Below are 15,117 nucleotides of genomic sequence, written 5' to 3' on the forward strand. Positions count from 1 at the left end.
TTTTTTTTTTTTAATTTTTTGATGTGCCCATTTTTCCACCCACTTCTGCATTTTATGAATGGAGCTATCAAAAATCCTCCATAATGGTCCTCTGCAACTGGTGCATCTGGAGCATGGAGTTTGTGTTCTCGCCTCTGTGAGATAACCAGTATGTGCCATGGCTTGGCTTTGAGTCATCCCACTTAACTCAAGGCATCTGAGTTTGGTGCTGAGATGCCATTAAGTCCCTCTCTATCAGAAGGAAAGGGTGGATTAACTTCTTCAGTAATTTCAGCTAAATCCTAACCTCTTTGACATTGGTGGCAAAACGCCTCTTGACTTCCATAATTAAATTTACTCTCCTTCTCTGTTTTCTTCTCTTAGTTTTCTAAGAGCCCATAAATGGATGTTATTTCAATTTTAATAGTACGTAAGTTATCTCTTAGAAAACAGAACTTGTGAGACTGTTTTGCAAGCAGATGGAATATTTGTATATATGCTGTATGTTCTAGATGTAACTCCTTGTAAACGCTTTGTTGTTTTCAGATCTTGACCTGCATTTTGACTGAGCAGAGAATTGTTTTCTTCTCTTCTGACTGGGCCTTGCTGACGCTCGTGGCTGAGTGCTTTATGTTGTACCTTCATCCTCTTCAGTGGCAGCACACTTTTGTGCCTATTCTGTCTCGTCACATGCTGGATTTCGTAATGGCCCCAACATCTTTTCTGATGGGGTGTCATATCGATCACTTTGAAGAAGTTAGCACGGTATGTTCCCATTCTTGCTGTTCAGTTCCATGTGTGTGTTTTCTCCCTTCTTTCAGATTCACCTAGAAACCTGGTTTTGTTATTTAGGTGTGTGAGAAGTGAAGAAACTAAAAGTAATAGAGCCATGTTAGTGTGACCATTGGCTTATTGGGATAAGCTGCTTGTTATATCCTTTACCCTTATTTTCTTTTCTCATGGCTTTTTCTCGTGGCTTCTGGGAGTTTCTTTTTCATCTGGGAAAATTTCCATCTACATGTTGTTTGTGTATGAGTAGTTTCCCTTCAGATCTTTGCTTGAAGAGTTGTGTGGGATGAATTCCTTTTCCAGGCAGCTGGGTTAAGAGGTCAGCATGCACTTGAAAATACTGTAATGGAGCTGCTGTTCTCTATCATGGAACTACTTAATTAGAAGAAAAACAGCAATATAAAGAATGTAATTTCTCAGTTATTCTGAAGGTTTATTTTTGTCCTTATTTTTGAAACACTCTTTTAGTAGGTGGTAGTACTCTTGTGTATTAAGGAGAAAGAGAAATACATTGTCAGTCTTTCTGTTTTCTTCTGTTAAAAAGGAAACTGAAGATTTAATTCTAATTAATATTGATAATGGGAATATTGCACGTTCAAAAATGGATGAAGAGGAACCTGAAATTCCAGATGTTCCGGCACAAGCCGCAGAAACTTTCATAAAGAGGTAAAAAGATACTGAAAGTGTGTTTATCGTAGTGCATAAATCATGTCGGGCTCTCTTTTTAATGTTTTTATTGTGTGTTATTTATTATTAATTCATATTTTTCATATAAAATGCCATTTGATGAAGGAAAATTGAAGTTTTCAATTAATTAATATACAATTAACTTTTAAGCGGTTGTAATCATAGCCATGTTATGCTGCAACACCTAGAACAATTGTTTATTTTTGATTTCAGATATTATTCTTTGAACTTTACTGTTCTTTATACAGAAAACTGAGTGCACTGTGATGTACGTGCGCTAATAGGACTTCCAGGAATCTTGTTCGCTTGTCAGTGTTTGTAAATCAGTCTTGCACTTGGTAAAAAAAAACAAAACATTTGTGAGAGCTAAATGACTTTTTCTTTAAGAGATAAGAAGAAAACATTGGTGTTAGGATGTAACTTAACATTTATTTTTCTTTTCCATGTAGAGTGGAGGGTCTTCAGCTGCATTATGACCTAGAGCTGTGCCATCTCCGTGCCAGCACAGATCTTGGTGAACTCCAAATGCGCAGAAGGGCTTGGCAGCAGAAGCTGAATACAGAAGTTCAGCAAATGACTTTGCAGTTAATTGTTAATATCTTCAGGTGAGTGGGTATAGAATTCTTTATCGTAAGAGCGTATGGCACTGGTTAAGATGTCACTGAAAATATTCTTATTTTATCCTGTTTCATAGACATTCCATAAATCTCGTAGGTTTTGTGAGGGAATGAGAAAGAGGTCCTGCCAACCTGCTGGAATATCCATCATTAATGTATTCGGATAGATCTAGTACCTGCTGTAGGTGGCCCTGCTCGAGCAGGGGTTGGACCAGATGACCTCTAGAGGTCCTTTTCAACCCCAGTGATTTGGTGATACACATTTTTAGGACATCTTAGGTAAAGCTGTTCTAATTGTGGACTTGCGTGTCTCTTTTGAGAGGATTCCAGGAAGAGAAGTGCAGCCCTTTTCTCTAGAAGAAGAGGGGAAAATCCCCAGCCATTTACCACCCCCCTCTTGTTGGGGATGGAGCTCCCTGTGGATCAGCTGCTCACCTACCTGCTCCTAACACTTCCAGTCAGGAGGTGCTGGGTTAATTTATATAGCCCAAGTGCCAGGGCTTTGTTAACTGCTTGCTTTTGTTGGGTCACTGTAGAGAACAGTCACGCAAGTGGCTGGGCCCTCTGCAAGGACAGTAGCTCCTGGATGTGGACGAATCAACAGACTCCAGAGAGCACAGCTGGATCTGGAAAATGAAATCCATTTAAAGCCTGATGTGCTGCCACTGTGGGATTTGGTGGATTTCAGTGTTTGGCAGCAATATGTTCCAGATAAAGATGAACAAGAAATGCCTTTTCCTGCCTGAACAGCTTGAACTCTCTAACTCACTAAATGCCTGTAATACAAAAAAAAAAAAATGAACAGATGCTTTGGTATTTAAGAGATGATAATAACCTTTTGATTGTTTGATTCTTTTGATTCTTTTCTTGCTTTCTTTCTCCTTGCCTTCAAACTTCCTCTGTTCTTTTTTTTTTTTTATTTTTCAGCATTGTTTCTTCTATCTTCTAATGCTCTATCTACCACCGTCCAGGAATGAAGGAAAGTAAATCTCTGATGCAATTGTGCTGCCACTTGCTGCTCTCTCCAGTGAAGCACTGTAGTATTTCTGTGTGCATGAGGTTCCATGTTCAAAGCAAGCCATGATAAATAATATAGAACTACATACTTGTACTAACTACCATTTTTCTGAACACATGCATGAAAGACAAGCAATGTAGTGGCCTTTTGTCAGGTCTCTGCATGGATATAAGATTCCCCAGTTGTGCTTACATTGGATTTTAGCTCACCAAGTTATTTTCTTCATTTATGAGTTTGTTTTATTTTTTTTTTCTTAATATCCAGCATGAATAGATGAAATAAGATAGAATTTTATTATCCTAACCTTTTAGTAGGAGCCCTGATTTTAGCCACTTGCATGTATCTAGCTTAAATAACTTACCCGTGGGCTTGAGTTCAGTGAACAGCTTTTTTTTTTTTTTTTTCCCTGAAAAACTCACACATGCTGCTCCTGAGACAGCTTGTTCTCTCTCATTTTTAGGACACAGAAGTTAGAACTGATGTCTGGTTTTTCAGAGATAGCACAGAGCCTCTGTTGCCTGCTGTGACCATGCATATGCTAAAAATTGCATTGATTTTGCATTTCACTTTCTCTCTTATTGAAAGAACTCTTTCTCTTCAGACACAACACAAGTTGTCAATTAGTGCTGGCTTTAGGAGCAGAGTTTGAGAGTTCAGCAAAATATTTTCAGTGTCTCATGTGCATGTTACAGATGTGATGCAGTGGGACAATATGAAGCCAGATCACAGATTTCACATTGCCCATGTGGAGAGGTGCCTTCATAGTGCCTCCAGTGGGTTGTATGGGACCCTGCATATAGACACAATTTCAGGGTTGGAGCCTAAGTCATGACTTAAATATACAGATTCTCCTCCAGGGGTTACTGAAATTAAACCCATGGACTGTAAGTGACCTTGCTGATTGGAAATGGCAGTGACAGCAGGTAGCTTGTTTTGCTTCTTACAAGAGTCTGTATTTTTTTTCTGTGATTCAGTAGCTCAGGCTTGTTCAGTAAAACTGAATTTTCCTTCTGATACTGCGGCATGTTTCCGGTAGTATCAGTGGGTTGCTGCTGCAAAAGGGCAACTTCCTTACAAATCCCCAAGCATATTTATCTTTGTGTTTATTTTATCTCCAGGGAAGTAAAAGACCATCTAAATTATGAACACAGAGTGTTTAACAGTGAAGAATTTCTGAAAACAAGGGCAGTGGGAGACCAACCGTTTTACAGAAAGGTAAATTCAGTGTTAAATATGTTGTGATTCTGCTATTAATCCCTACTTTAGGATTAATGCCAAAAATTAATGGCATGGTCACAGTTTGGGCTGTGTAGTGTTCCTGACTCACCAGCTTTCACAGAACGCTTTATGAGATTTGTTTTATTTACCGTAAACAGATTAAATAGCAGGCAGCATTTTGGAGAGCAAGACACTACGTAATTTCACAGCAAATAAAATGTAATTCCCCAGGGGTGCGATAAACCTATGGCAGATGGTCAGTAGAGCTACATCTAAACTGCATTTTAAGCGCAGGCACCTGTCCAGACTGTTTGGACCAAAGCCCACGCGTGGACACAGTTTTTGAGCAAGCCTGTGAGCATGGCAGAAGAGCCTGAATGGCACAAGTTGAAGCACCTGCCTTATCTGCAGCGTGGGCAGCGGGGCGTGGAGCTGCTGATGCCTGCTTGGCTGCAAGCCCCAAGCCCGTTTCCTACAGCGTGTCACAGTGAGAGTGTGCTGCTCACACCAAGCACAGGATTTGTCTCTTGTTAGATTCAGTAGGTAGAACTACAGCTGCTTGGGCTAAAGGACACCCTAAAATTCCCACTTAATTTTTCCTAGCACTCCTACTAACTCAGCTTATTGGAATATACCTGATTTTAAAGGCCTATAGGCATGTGGAGTTTTCCTGTACAAGCCCCGAGTTCCTTTTGTTCCTTCTGTGAGGTTGCAGGCATTTTCCTTTGGAACACCAGTGCATGAGGATGCTTTTAATGTAATGACTGTGTATATCCTAAAGAAATAGGGTGGGTGTGATTTCCTCATTAAAAAGAGAGCATCTTGGTCACAAGGCTGTAGGATTTGGTGCTGTTCTCTTTGGTGTGAGGCTGTCACTGATCATCAAAGGCTGGAGACCCTTTGGGTGAGGAGGGGAAGTGAGGAGAAAGGAAGTGAAAATGGAAGAAGGAAAGGAGCAGGGGGAAAAGGAGAAACTAAGAATAGACAAATTACACCAGAGCTTCTTGAAGTGTTCAGGCGCTTTGCCCAGAAGCTCAAAGTTTGAGATTTTTATCCTTGCAGTTAATTTTTCATCAAACTGTTTGCACCTAATTAAATTAATATTTACCTTCAGGTAATTAAACTAAACCGTCACGTGTCTGAGAAATAGACTTTGCGTATTTAAGGGTTTGTGTCTAGCCATTTACCAAACTAAATACGGAAAAAATAAAAAGAACCTGTCAATGTGTCAGCTGGCCAAAAACTTAGGAGAAATGTTCTGACTCAGATTTCAAACGAATAGAAATAATTGAAATGTTCTCAATGGCAGTTTCTAATGCTATAAATGAAGGAGTGGCAATTTCATGAGTTGAAATTTAAAGCACGTCCATATTTAAGAAGACCTTTGAACAGATGACTCATTTAAATACTAAAATACCACAGTGGTACGTTTGCTTTCAAGTAAATCTTGCAAGTTAGAAAAATATGGACTAATCACTAGTGTTATCTAGTGTTATCGATAGTGTTAATGGTATCTAGTGATATCTGGAGTTATCTTGATTAATTATCTTTAAAAACCATTAGGAAGGACTCAGTTCCTGCAGCTTGTCAGCGCCTGTATATACAACTGGAAATAAAATACGCCATCTACTGGAGAATACCTGAAAGCAGAAATCTTGGTGCTTCTGTAGATGCCATTTTACAGGATGCATTGCAAATAGGTAGCTAAGAGGCATCCTGAGTACAAACAGGCTATTTGTTGGGAAAATGTTTCCATTAAGTTCAGAGTACCAGAATTACTTACGAATCTGATTCATAAATCAAAATTACTTATGTTTATCTGATCAATAAACTCCCACCCCGGTAACTACAAGACTAAAAAGCATACTTTAACCAAGCCTCTGTGATAAAGCATTAATTAAAGCAATGTTTGTAGTTACATTCAAAGATACAACAGTCTTTCTGTTAGTGTCAGTCCGTTTCTAATGGCTAAAAGTTGCATAAGCATAAAGACAGGATTCCTGGTTATAACAGGAATGGTTATAATTCCTGGTTATGACACTCTCCTGACGAAGTTTGCATTGGATTTTTCTGAATGATCAGTTTTCTGAATTGTTTAACTTCAAACAACACTAATTGCTCTGTGTTAGTACTAACATTTATAGAGTTATACATGTTATGCTGCCTCAAATCCTGGTTTCATCCTGTTTTAATTTGAAATGGTAGCTTTGCAATTTTATGTAACATTAAAGTGCCAGAAACTTCTTGTTCCAAGCCATAGACAATATCTGCATCACTTTGTTACAGGCGGAAAATAATGCTGTTACACTTCAGTAGCTAAAACTCTGTTATGCTCAGTATTTCTCTTTTTTTTCCCTCTTTTCCCTCTTTTCGAGGTTGGTCTGAGATTGCAGTTTGCCACTAAGCAAGTACGGAAGGTGCATGAAAGCTGAGTTGGCTCTTCTGGTTGAAATATTTTTGGTTTTGTGACTGCTAACATCAACGTTCTTAGCTTTGTATAAGCAAAGCTAATAAAAATGAGCAAAAGATGCTGCTAACTTGTAAATGATCAAGAGTTAATCAGTTTGTCTCTCGCAGGTTTTGGAGACCTACATGTTTCACTCTTTTCTTAAAGCCCGTTTGAACAGAAAGATGGATGCTTTTGCTCGACTTGAGCTGAGTACCCAGTCTGAAGAAGACAGGTGATGCTTTCTCATTTCTTACTGTGTTTCTGAATCTCATCTTGCTGTCTGTGATAAAAGTCCTTTTGACTCTATTGGTGTGAGATCAGGTTATCCATGAATAAGATTGTGACTAACTGATAGGCCGTTTTATTAAGCTTGCTGTGAAAGAATGATATAAATGTGTCCAGTCACAGCTGTTGGAATTGTAAATTAATAGAATGATGGTAACTTAATACTGTAAAACTTAATATTGTAAAACAGCAACAAAATTATCAAGTAGTCATTTAGTGTGTATGTATACAGAGTTGTAAAATTAATTGCATAACTTTTAAAATTATTTCCCTCAGATTGAACTTGATGTTTCGTATCCCAAGAAGAATGGCTACAGAGAAAATGGCTTCTAAACAAATGAATTCACAGTCCATGATGAATAGGCGTATGGTGATCAGTATGCCTGATCTGCAAGATATCAAGCTGCCAGAAGTCCCCCCTAGAAATTCCTCGTTTCGAAGAGTAGAAACAGACATTGGTAAGGGAAGAAGGTGTCAAACAAATGCTTTTCTGTCATCTTTATTGGTGACATCATTCAATGATTTCCACAGAAACAGGGTCAGATGCTAGAAAGAAATGGTGAGCTGGGTCACTTTGAGCCTGTGCTTATATATATACGTATCATATTATATATACGAATATGCAAATTAAAATACATTTTCTATTACTGGTGTTATCAGAATAGGGAATACTCTGATAATAAGGAGGATGTGCATACAGTGCATCTGTGTCCTTAGCACAACTGGGATTTCTTCGCATTATTTACAGTACTGCTGGTTGTGAAGACACTCACACTTTTACTCTCTGCTTACGCTAATCAGTGTACCTTCTTTTTTGTTTTTAGCTCTGAAGATGCCCTCCAAATCAGTCAGCACATTCAAAATCCCAGAAATTCACTTTCCTCTGATGTACCAGTGTGTTCACTCCTACTATACAGAGTTCTTCAACCATCTCAGCAAAGCTATAAATACCTTACCACCTGACAAGTCAGCATTGCTGGCAAGGTACTTCTACCTCCGGGGACTTATTAGCTTGATGCAAGGGAAGCTACTAAATGCACTTTCTGACTTTCAGAACCTAGATAAAACAGACTTAAGAATTTTTCCTACTGATCTTGTAAGAAAGATCGTGGAAACTATGCCTCCTTCTGAGCGTTTTCAAGCAGACCGCAAGCCTGAGCTGAAGAAGCTGATAAGTCGAGTGATGGAAAAACAAAGGGAAGTTACAAAAATAGATGACCACGTAAAAAACTTTGCGTTGCCAAAAACACACATGCAACTGGATGATTTTGTGAAGCGAATCCAGGAGTCTGGGATTGTCAGAGACAAAGACACTATACATCGGTTGTTTGATGCCTTAACAGTAGGTGGGTAGAAAATGTATTTTTATGGATTATCTACATTGACATAAAGACAAGGAATCTGCTTATGTGCACACAGCTTACAGTTTTCCAGATTGTGTAGATGAGGTAGTTTTACTTGTTTTGTGATCTGTGGTGTGCAGTTCTGCTTTGGCTTAGATGAGAAAAGTGTTGTCTTAATTGCCAATGGAAAATAACTCTTAAAAATCACCAGGTAGCCTGGTAAGGTGGCAGACTGTTAAAAGCACCTAGCAAATTCCAGAATTCAAGTAGCTACAAATTAAACTCCTCTTGGATGGTCATTGTAGCAAAAGGAGAGGTTACTTCCATGTTTGAGAGAACTTTCTTATCTCCTCAAAGAGATCTGAGTCTTGTGACAGATTTCTAAAAACAGTTTGAGAGTGCTTTTCTAAAACACTGTTTGGTTCTTTCTGCACCTAGTCACTGCAGTAACTGTTACATTTTGTGCCACGAAGGATTAAATGTTAGTCAAAATAGCAAGACTTTCTGAGGCCAAAGGTAGAATACACTTCTCAAGAATTTGTTTGACTCTGCTTTCAGACCCACTTGAATTCTTAGAATAATTATGTATTTGGAATAACTGTTGCTGAAGTATTTAATTGCTGGAAGTCTAACTTTTATTCCAGGTTAAGTATGTAGCATAGTAACACAGTATAGGATAAGGAACTGGAATGTAATAATGAAAAATATTCAGTTCAGTAGGGGATTACAAATCCTTTCCCATTGTCTGGCTGGATTTTTCTGATAAGAATTTAAAGAAAAGAAATAATGGTGCAGTGTTTGCATTTTCCTTCTCTATAAATCGTTCTCAAGAAAGTTTTTGTCTCCAAACTCTTTTCCAGGCCAACTTTTTTTTTTTCTTGATATTTTTTGTACTCTGTTTACCCATTACGCTGTTAGAAGCACGTATTGAAAGTTTAAAGCTATCCTTTAAAGCTGTCTTTCTGTTTAAATCTGTATAATAGTTTCTCACAGTAACCAGCATTCTGCTTTTTTTAGGGCATCAGAAACAAATTGATCCTGAAACATTCAGAGACTTCTACAACTACTGGAAAGAAACTGAAGCAGAAGCTCAAGAAGTGAATCTGCCACCAGCAGTAATAGAGCATCTAGATAAAAATGAATGTGTCTACAAGTTGTCTTGCTCAGTTAAAACTAACTATGGTGTAGGAAAAATAGCACTGACCCAAAAACGCTTGTTCCTTTTGACCGAAGGAGGACGCCCTGGCTATATCCATATTGCTGCTTTCAGGGACATAGAGGTGAGCATCGAGGAATTTCTCTTGCATGATCCTGGATCACGAATCTTGTTCCATTTTGCAAAGAGATTTTCCTCAACCTGACTGTTTCAGTGAGGATTGTAGGAAACACCTCTGATATCAGTGATCGGATAAAATTCTGGATTTTCAGGCCAAGAATTGCAGGGTTGAGGTGTGCTGGGTGCTAAGATGGCATGGTACAAAAATCTGGGGCTCGTAACCTCTAGATTTACAGAAAGATGCAAAGCACAGTGGGATATAGAGCTGGAGGTGTGTAAAAACACAAGTGTTTTTACTCGTGGGTATGCACCTCACCCGTGCCTGCACAGTACATCTTCCTTGCTTTCTTTCTTTCCAGGATGTGAAGGTCACAACTGTAGCTTTCCTTCTTTTGAAAATACCTACTCTGAGGATTGCAACAAGATCCAAAAAAGAAGTCTTTGAAGCTAACCTTAAAACAGAGTGTGATCTCTGGCACCTGATAGTGAAAGAAATGTGGGCTGGGAAGAAAATGGCAGACGATCACAAGGTATAAACTTGGGCATATCTAACTGGATAAGGGGTGTGCTTTCTCTGTTCTGAATTATTCATGTATCAATCTTGGAATTTCTAGGTTTCAGCACATGATAGCTAAGTAACAAGCTGTTGCTTCTGATGTTTCTTCTAAATAGGGTACATCCAGAATACTACCAAAAAAAAGTGAAGTTACATTTAAAAATTACTTTTTTCTAATCCATTAGCCTGGACCTTTTTGTTTATTCACCAGTTATGGGAAATAATTCTATAGTTTAAACTTACAGCATGGGAGTATTGATCCCAAAAGAAAGCTTCCCACAAGTTGCTTCCCTTAAAAAGTATAATATACAGAAAGATTTTTGTCATGTGGGAATCTTGGTGGTTGTAGATCCCTTTGAATGAACAGCACGATGCTTTCTTCTGCTACAGAAACCTTGAGAAAAAAGATCACACAACCATGGTTTCCATCTAAAACACCAAATCCTCCAGCAGTGATGAGTTTAATAGTGAAAATGTGTCTTGGTGTTTCTCCAGGAAGGTTTTGGATCATTTTAGCTGAGATCAAGAGTAATGCACTTCTGTGCAGAGAGGTTTCAGGCTGAAAATTGGTCCCTATCCTGTCCATGCTGCGTGGTTTCCATCAGTGCAATTCACGTGGTTTCGTTTGCACATCCTGAGTCTGAACGTCCAGATCTGGAATACTTCTTTCAGTGCAATGAGTTAAAAGTAGCTCTTCTTTCCCTGTTCCATACCCTTGCTTGGGGGTGAAATGGGACGCAGGAGTGGGGTTTGAAATGGGGTCTGACTGCACTTAGCATGGGCTGTGCTCCAGGGACACAACCTTGTGAAAAATAACTTGTGAAAATAAAAAACTACAACAAGACTTTTGTCTTTAGGATCCACAGTATATTCAGCAGGCACTGACAAACGTTCTCCTGATGGATGCTGTGGTTGGTGCACTGCAGTCCTCCAAAAGCATCTACGCAGCCTCTAAGCTGTCCTATTTTGACAGGATGAAAAACGAAGGTCAGTCACACAGCAATACCACGAAACCTGCTCTTGGTTCACCATCTGCCTCAGCTTCTTCTATTTACATTATGTTTTTCAAGCTAATTATCTGCAGAAATATAAGATGACGATAGTCTAATTGCACTTTATAGCTATAGTTTATTAAATAGTAACTTTATTTATTTATTTTGCTCCTGTGCACAACATAGTTGGCATGTCTATGTCCATATATAGGCTGCTGGATTTTTGTTTCACTTCCTTATTGCTTGGGTGTTGTATGCATGATTCTCTTACCAGAATTCATACAAATACCGTTTGGGCTTTCATGGTCAGCCAAAGTTAGAGGGAAAGAAAAATGAAAAATAGTAATTTTAATAAGTGATGCAGAATTATTCTTTCAGAAAAATTACAGATCTGTTTCAGGCTTTAAGTATGCGCTTTGTAACCTTTTACATCTCTTTTTCAGTGCCCATGATGGTCCCCAAAACAACCTCAGAGACGTTAAAGCACAAGATCAACCCCTCAGCTGGTGAGACGTTTCCACAAGCAATAGATGTCTTGCTTTATACTCCAGGTGAGGTGATGAATTTCTCTGTGTTAGCTTTAATTAGCCTGTGAAGCAGGTTATCTCCCAGCACCTGGTATGGTTCTGTTCACATTCTGACGGCCTTTGGTTGTGTATAGAATACTAAAACAGGAAAATCATTAAAAAAGAACAGTAATATTGCATATTAAGATACTCCAAGGTATATTTTCAAAGCTGTAATTTGCTTCCCTACGTGTATGTGTTATAATAGTCTTTAATTATGTGTTAATGTGCTGATTTCCCATTACGACTTCCACCTCATTTATTGAGCGGGGTGGAAGAAGGATGCTCCATTATTGATCAATAATCATTCACCGCTCCTTTTTATCTTCCAGGATAGTCAAATGGGGGTGTTTTGTGGAACCACAGTGCAGGGAATAGTGTACTACCTCTTGAAATCCCAGACAGATCCATATTCCTGTGGTTCTCACTGTATCCTGTGTGATCCAATGTCTAATTTGTTGCACTTGATTTAGGTTCACTCCTGAAGAACATATTATCGCGTTCCTTGCGAGCAAAAGTTTGATAGTTGGCAAATTTGTACCTCACTGATTCAAAATGTGCTGGAGGAAAAAAAAAAAAGTTAAGGATGAAAGCCTCATCATTTCAAATCCTTAATTTGGGTTGTCGTGGCTCTGATTTTTCAGAGCAGTCGTATTCCACTTCTTAATGAGACTTGAATATAAATTCAGCTTTTCACCTCAGGTTTAACGTCTGAACCGTAACGAAGTGAGGAGTGTGCTGCACGTGAGAAGTTCTGGATTAAATGGTTTACATGGGTGTTCTGGTTCAGAAGCACTAAGAACTCCCTAGAGATCCTAACTTCTGCCTCACTCACGACATGCATTTAGCCAGAAAGTGAAGGAGAAAGCCTAGAAATAACTCTCCTTTGCTGTAAGATCCTGCTCTAATTCAAAAGTAAATCTATACAGTGCAGGACAGCTGGCAGTGATGTATGAGACACAAAGTATATGATCATACATTTAAAAACAAAACAAAAGGCGTGTATCTGAGGCTGTTCACAGCGGGTGTGAATGTGGGAAGTGGAGCAACTAATTCTGGGTTAACTTTGTAACCTTACTAGTCTTCTGATGCAAGTTCACATTTAATTCCTAATATCTGGGCAACAGATAGATCAGGAGCACAAATTCATCATGAGCTGTGTCATCCAATTCATTAACTGGAGTGCTCAGTGGCAGAACATGGGTGGATTTTGTTAGGAAGTTGCTCTGCCTAACCTAATAACGTTTTTTTTTTTTTTTTTTTACCCTGTGTCTCCAAAAGTGGTTTATTTTCTTCTCTGATTCATTTTTAGGGCATCTTGACCCTACAGAAAGACCCGACACCGCTCACCCGAAACTCTGGTGTGCTTTAAATGAGGGGAAAGTGGTGGTTTTCGATGCATCTACCTGGTCTATCCAACAGCACTGCTTCAGAATGGGCCGCTGCAGGCTGGTGAGACTTAACACGTACTGTGACTGCTGCTTCAGCTCAGTTTTTCTGTTGCTAGAACCTGTGTGACCCTGAATCGTGGGGCTAGGCCACGCTGTTACTCATTAAAAGTTGTTGGAGGACATTCAGGTTGTTTGTGCCACGGTCAGCTTGGAGAAATGAAAGCTTTTAAGGGAAAGGGAGAGGAGAGGAAATGGATTTATGCTGAAATAACTCAACTGGTAGGAAGTGATGGGTTGAGTGCTGGTCTGGTGTGCTGGGCTAGTGGCATGGGCACTTGGGGCAGGGAGGTTGCTTTGAAACAGCTTGAGTGGAGAGAGTCTACATAAAGAGAAGCTGAGGAGAGCCTAAAGAGTGCACAGAAAGTCATCTGTGCTGAAGAACTGGAAACTGGTGCAAGGAAACCAGTGGATGATTTTGTAAGAGAGAGAGCAGTCAAAAAAAATGATGACTCTAACAACAGATTAAAGAGAGATGCTTGGCTTGAAACAAGTAACTTGAAAGGGAGAGAATAACAACACGGAAAGCTAAATCAGGTTTGGGACTGAGTGAAAAACATGCAGAAGAAAGAACAAGCAGCAAAGGAGTTGGATAGGGGACTTTCATGGAAGTTGAGAAACATCTTTGAGGATAAATGTGGGAGAAAGGGAAAAGTAAAACTGATGGTGAGGGGCTGGGGGTGGAGGAGAAGTGGAAATTTAGGGGAGGAGTTGGATGCTGGCCTGTTCTGAAGAAGAGGAGAAGAGAAGTTTGGAACTTAGGGGACTTGGGAGAGAAATTAAAAGTTTCTGAATGGGGGAAGGATGTTCCAGAGGCAATGAAGATGATATTTTCCGAGGCACCACTTCTAACTAAAGTGGGAAGTATGTTTATGTCAGGTGGCTAGTGCAGCTTCTAATCCAGAGGACAGAAATACACCAACCTCAGTGGTTTCCCCTGGCACCATCTGTAACTTTTACTTTGTGTAAGCCAGGAAACACAACTTGGAGTCAATAACCAAGATACATGATTAATCCTAATTACTGAAGGTTAAACTTGGCAGAGATCTGTCCCTTTTCTCTCTCTTTCTTCCTCTCTCCCATCTTCTCCAGCAGAGCAAAGGATAGAATACTGCAGTGCTGAGTCTTGATCTTGTTACAGTTTTATGGTAATTACTGGAACTCTTAATGCAGCATTTTTTTAAGTTACATTCAAAAGTGTTTTTCTTCTGAATTGTCTTTAATCCTGCTTTTTCTCCCCAGACTTGTATGGTGATGGTAGAACAGAGTCAAGTGTGGATCGGCTCTCAAGACTCCATAATTTATATAATCAACACCCACAGCATGTCCTGTAATAAGCAGCTAAATGATCATCGTTCTGATATTACTGACATCGTTGTGGAGAAGAAGAATGGGATACCCAGGTATATCTAATTACACCGTTTTTGTCTTAAAATACATTTACAATCAAAAGTGAAAGACTGGAAGAGTCGTGGATGTAAGGAGAATCTTCCTGTGGTTAAACAAAGAGACATTTTATGTAGCTAGAGAAGTATTCATCAGTCTGGGCACCTTCAGCCTGCAGTACAGGACCAGTTAAAGGTCTAAGTGATGCAGTATGGTGCCTTAATTATTTGACTGAAGCAAAAACAAAAAAATTAACTTTGCTCAAGGAGCATAGAGGAAACCAGTGGCTGATTTTCTGAGATGTTGGAAGGAAAAAACCTTACAGAGAGATCTGGACAAATTATAGGGCTGGGCAGTCACCAACTGTATGAAGTTAAACAAGAGCAAGGGTCAGATTCTGCACCTGGGAAGGGGCTTCTGTGAATATATGTACAGACTGGGGGATGAGAGGCTGGAGAGAAAGGGATCTGGGGATGTGGTCAATGACAAGCTGAGTATGTGTCAAAAA

The 15,117-nt window shown here is 39.3% G+C and overlaps 1 protein-coding gene across 2 annotated transcripts in view; it reads left to right on the forward strand.

The window, feature by feature from the left end:
• DENND3 (DENN domain containing 3) overlaps window positions 1-15,117 on the forward strand; it is a 33,244-nt gene that overhangs the window by 13,677 nt on the left and 4,450 nt on the right. For both annotated transcript variants that reach the window (XM_032182580.1, XM_032182581.1), the window contains exons 7-19: window positions 526-744; window positions 1,313-1,434; window positions 1,905-2,060; window positions 4,209-4,305; window positions 6,886-6,989; window positions 7,319-7,500; window positions 7,867-8,388; window positions 9,403-9,665; window positions 10,021-10,191; window positions 11,075-11,204; window positions 11,653-11,760; window positions 13,088-13,227; window positions 14,466-14,626. In XM_032182580.1, coding sequence (XP_032038471.1) covers window positions 526-744; window positions 1,313-1,434; window positions 1,905-2,060; window positions 4,209-4,305; window positions 6,886-6,989; window positions 7,319-7,500; window positions 7,867-8,388; window positions 9,403-9,665; window positions 10,021-10,191; window positions 11,075-11,204; window positions 11,653-11,760; window positions 13,088-13,227; window positions 14,466-14,626 — 2,375 coding nt within the window. The remainder of the gene's footprint in view (window positions 1-525; window positions 745-1,312; window positions 1,435-1,904; window positions 2,061-4,208; window positions 4,306-6,885; window positions 6,990-7,318; window positions 7,501-7,866; window positions 8,389-9,402; window positions 9,666-10,020; window positions 10,192-11,074; window positions 11,205-11,652; window positions 11,761-13,087; window positions 13,228-14,465; window positions 14,627-15,117) is intronic.

The sequence above is a fragment of the Aythya fuligula genome, chromosome 2 (genome assembly GCF_009819795.1).
Source record: "Aythya fuligula isolate bAytFul2 chromosome 2, bAytFul2.pri, whole genome shotgun sequence".
NCBI lineage: Eukaryota > Metazoa > Chordata > Aves > Anseriformes > Anatidae > Aythya > Aythya fuligula.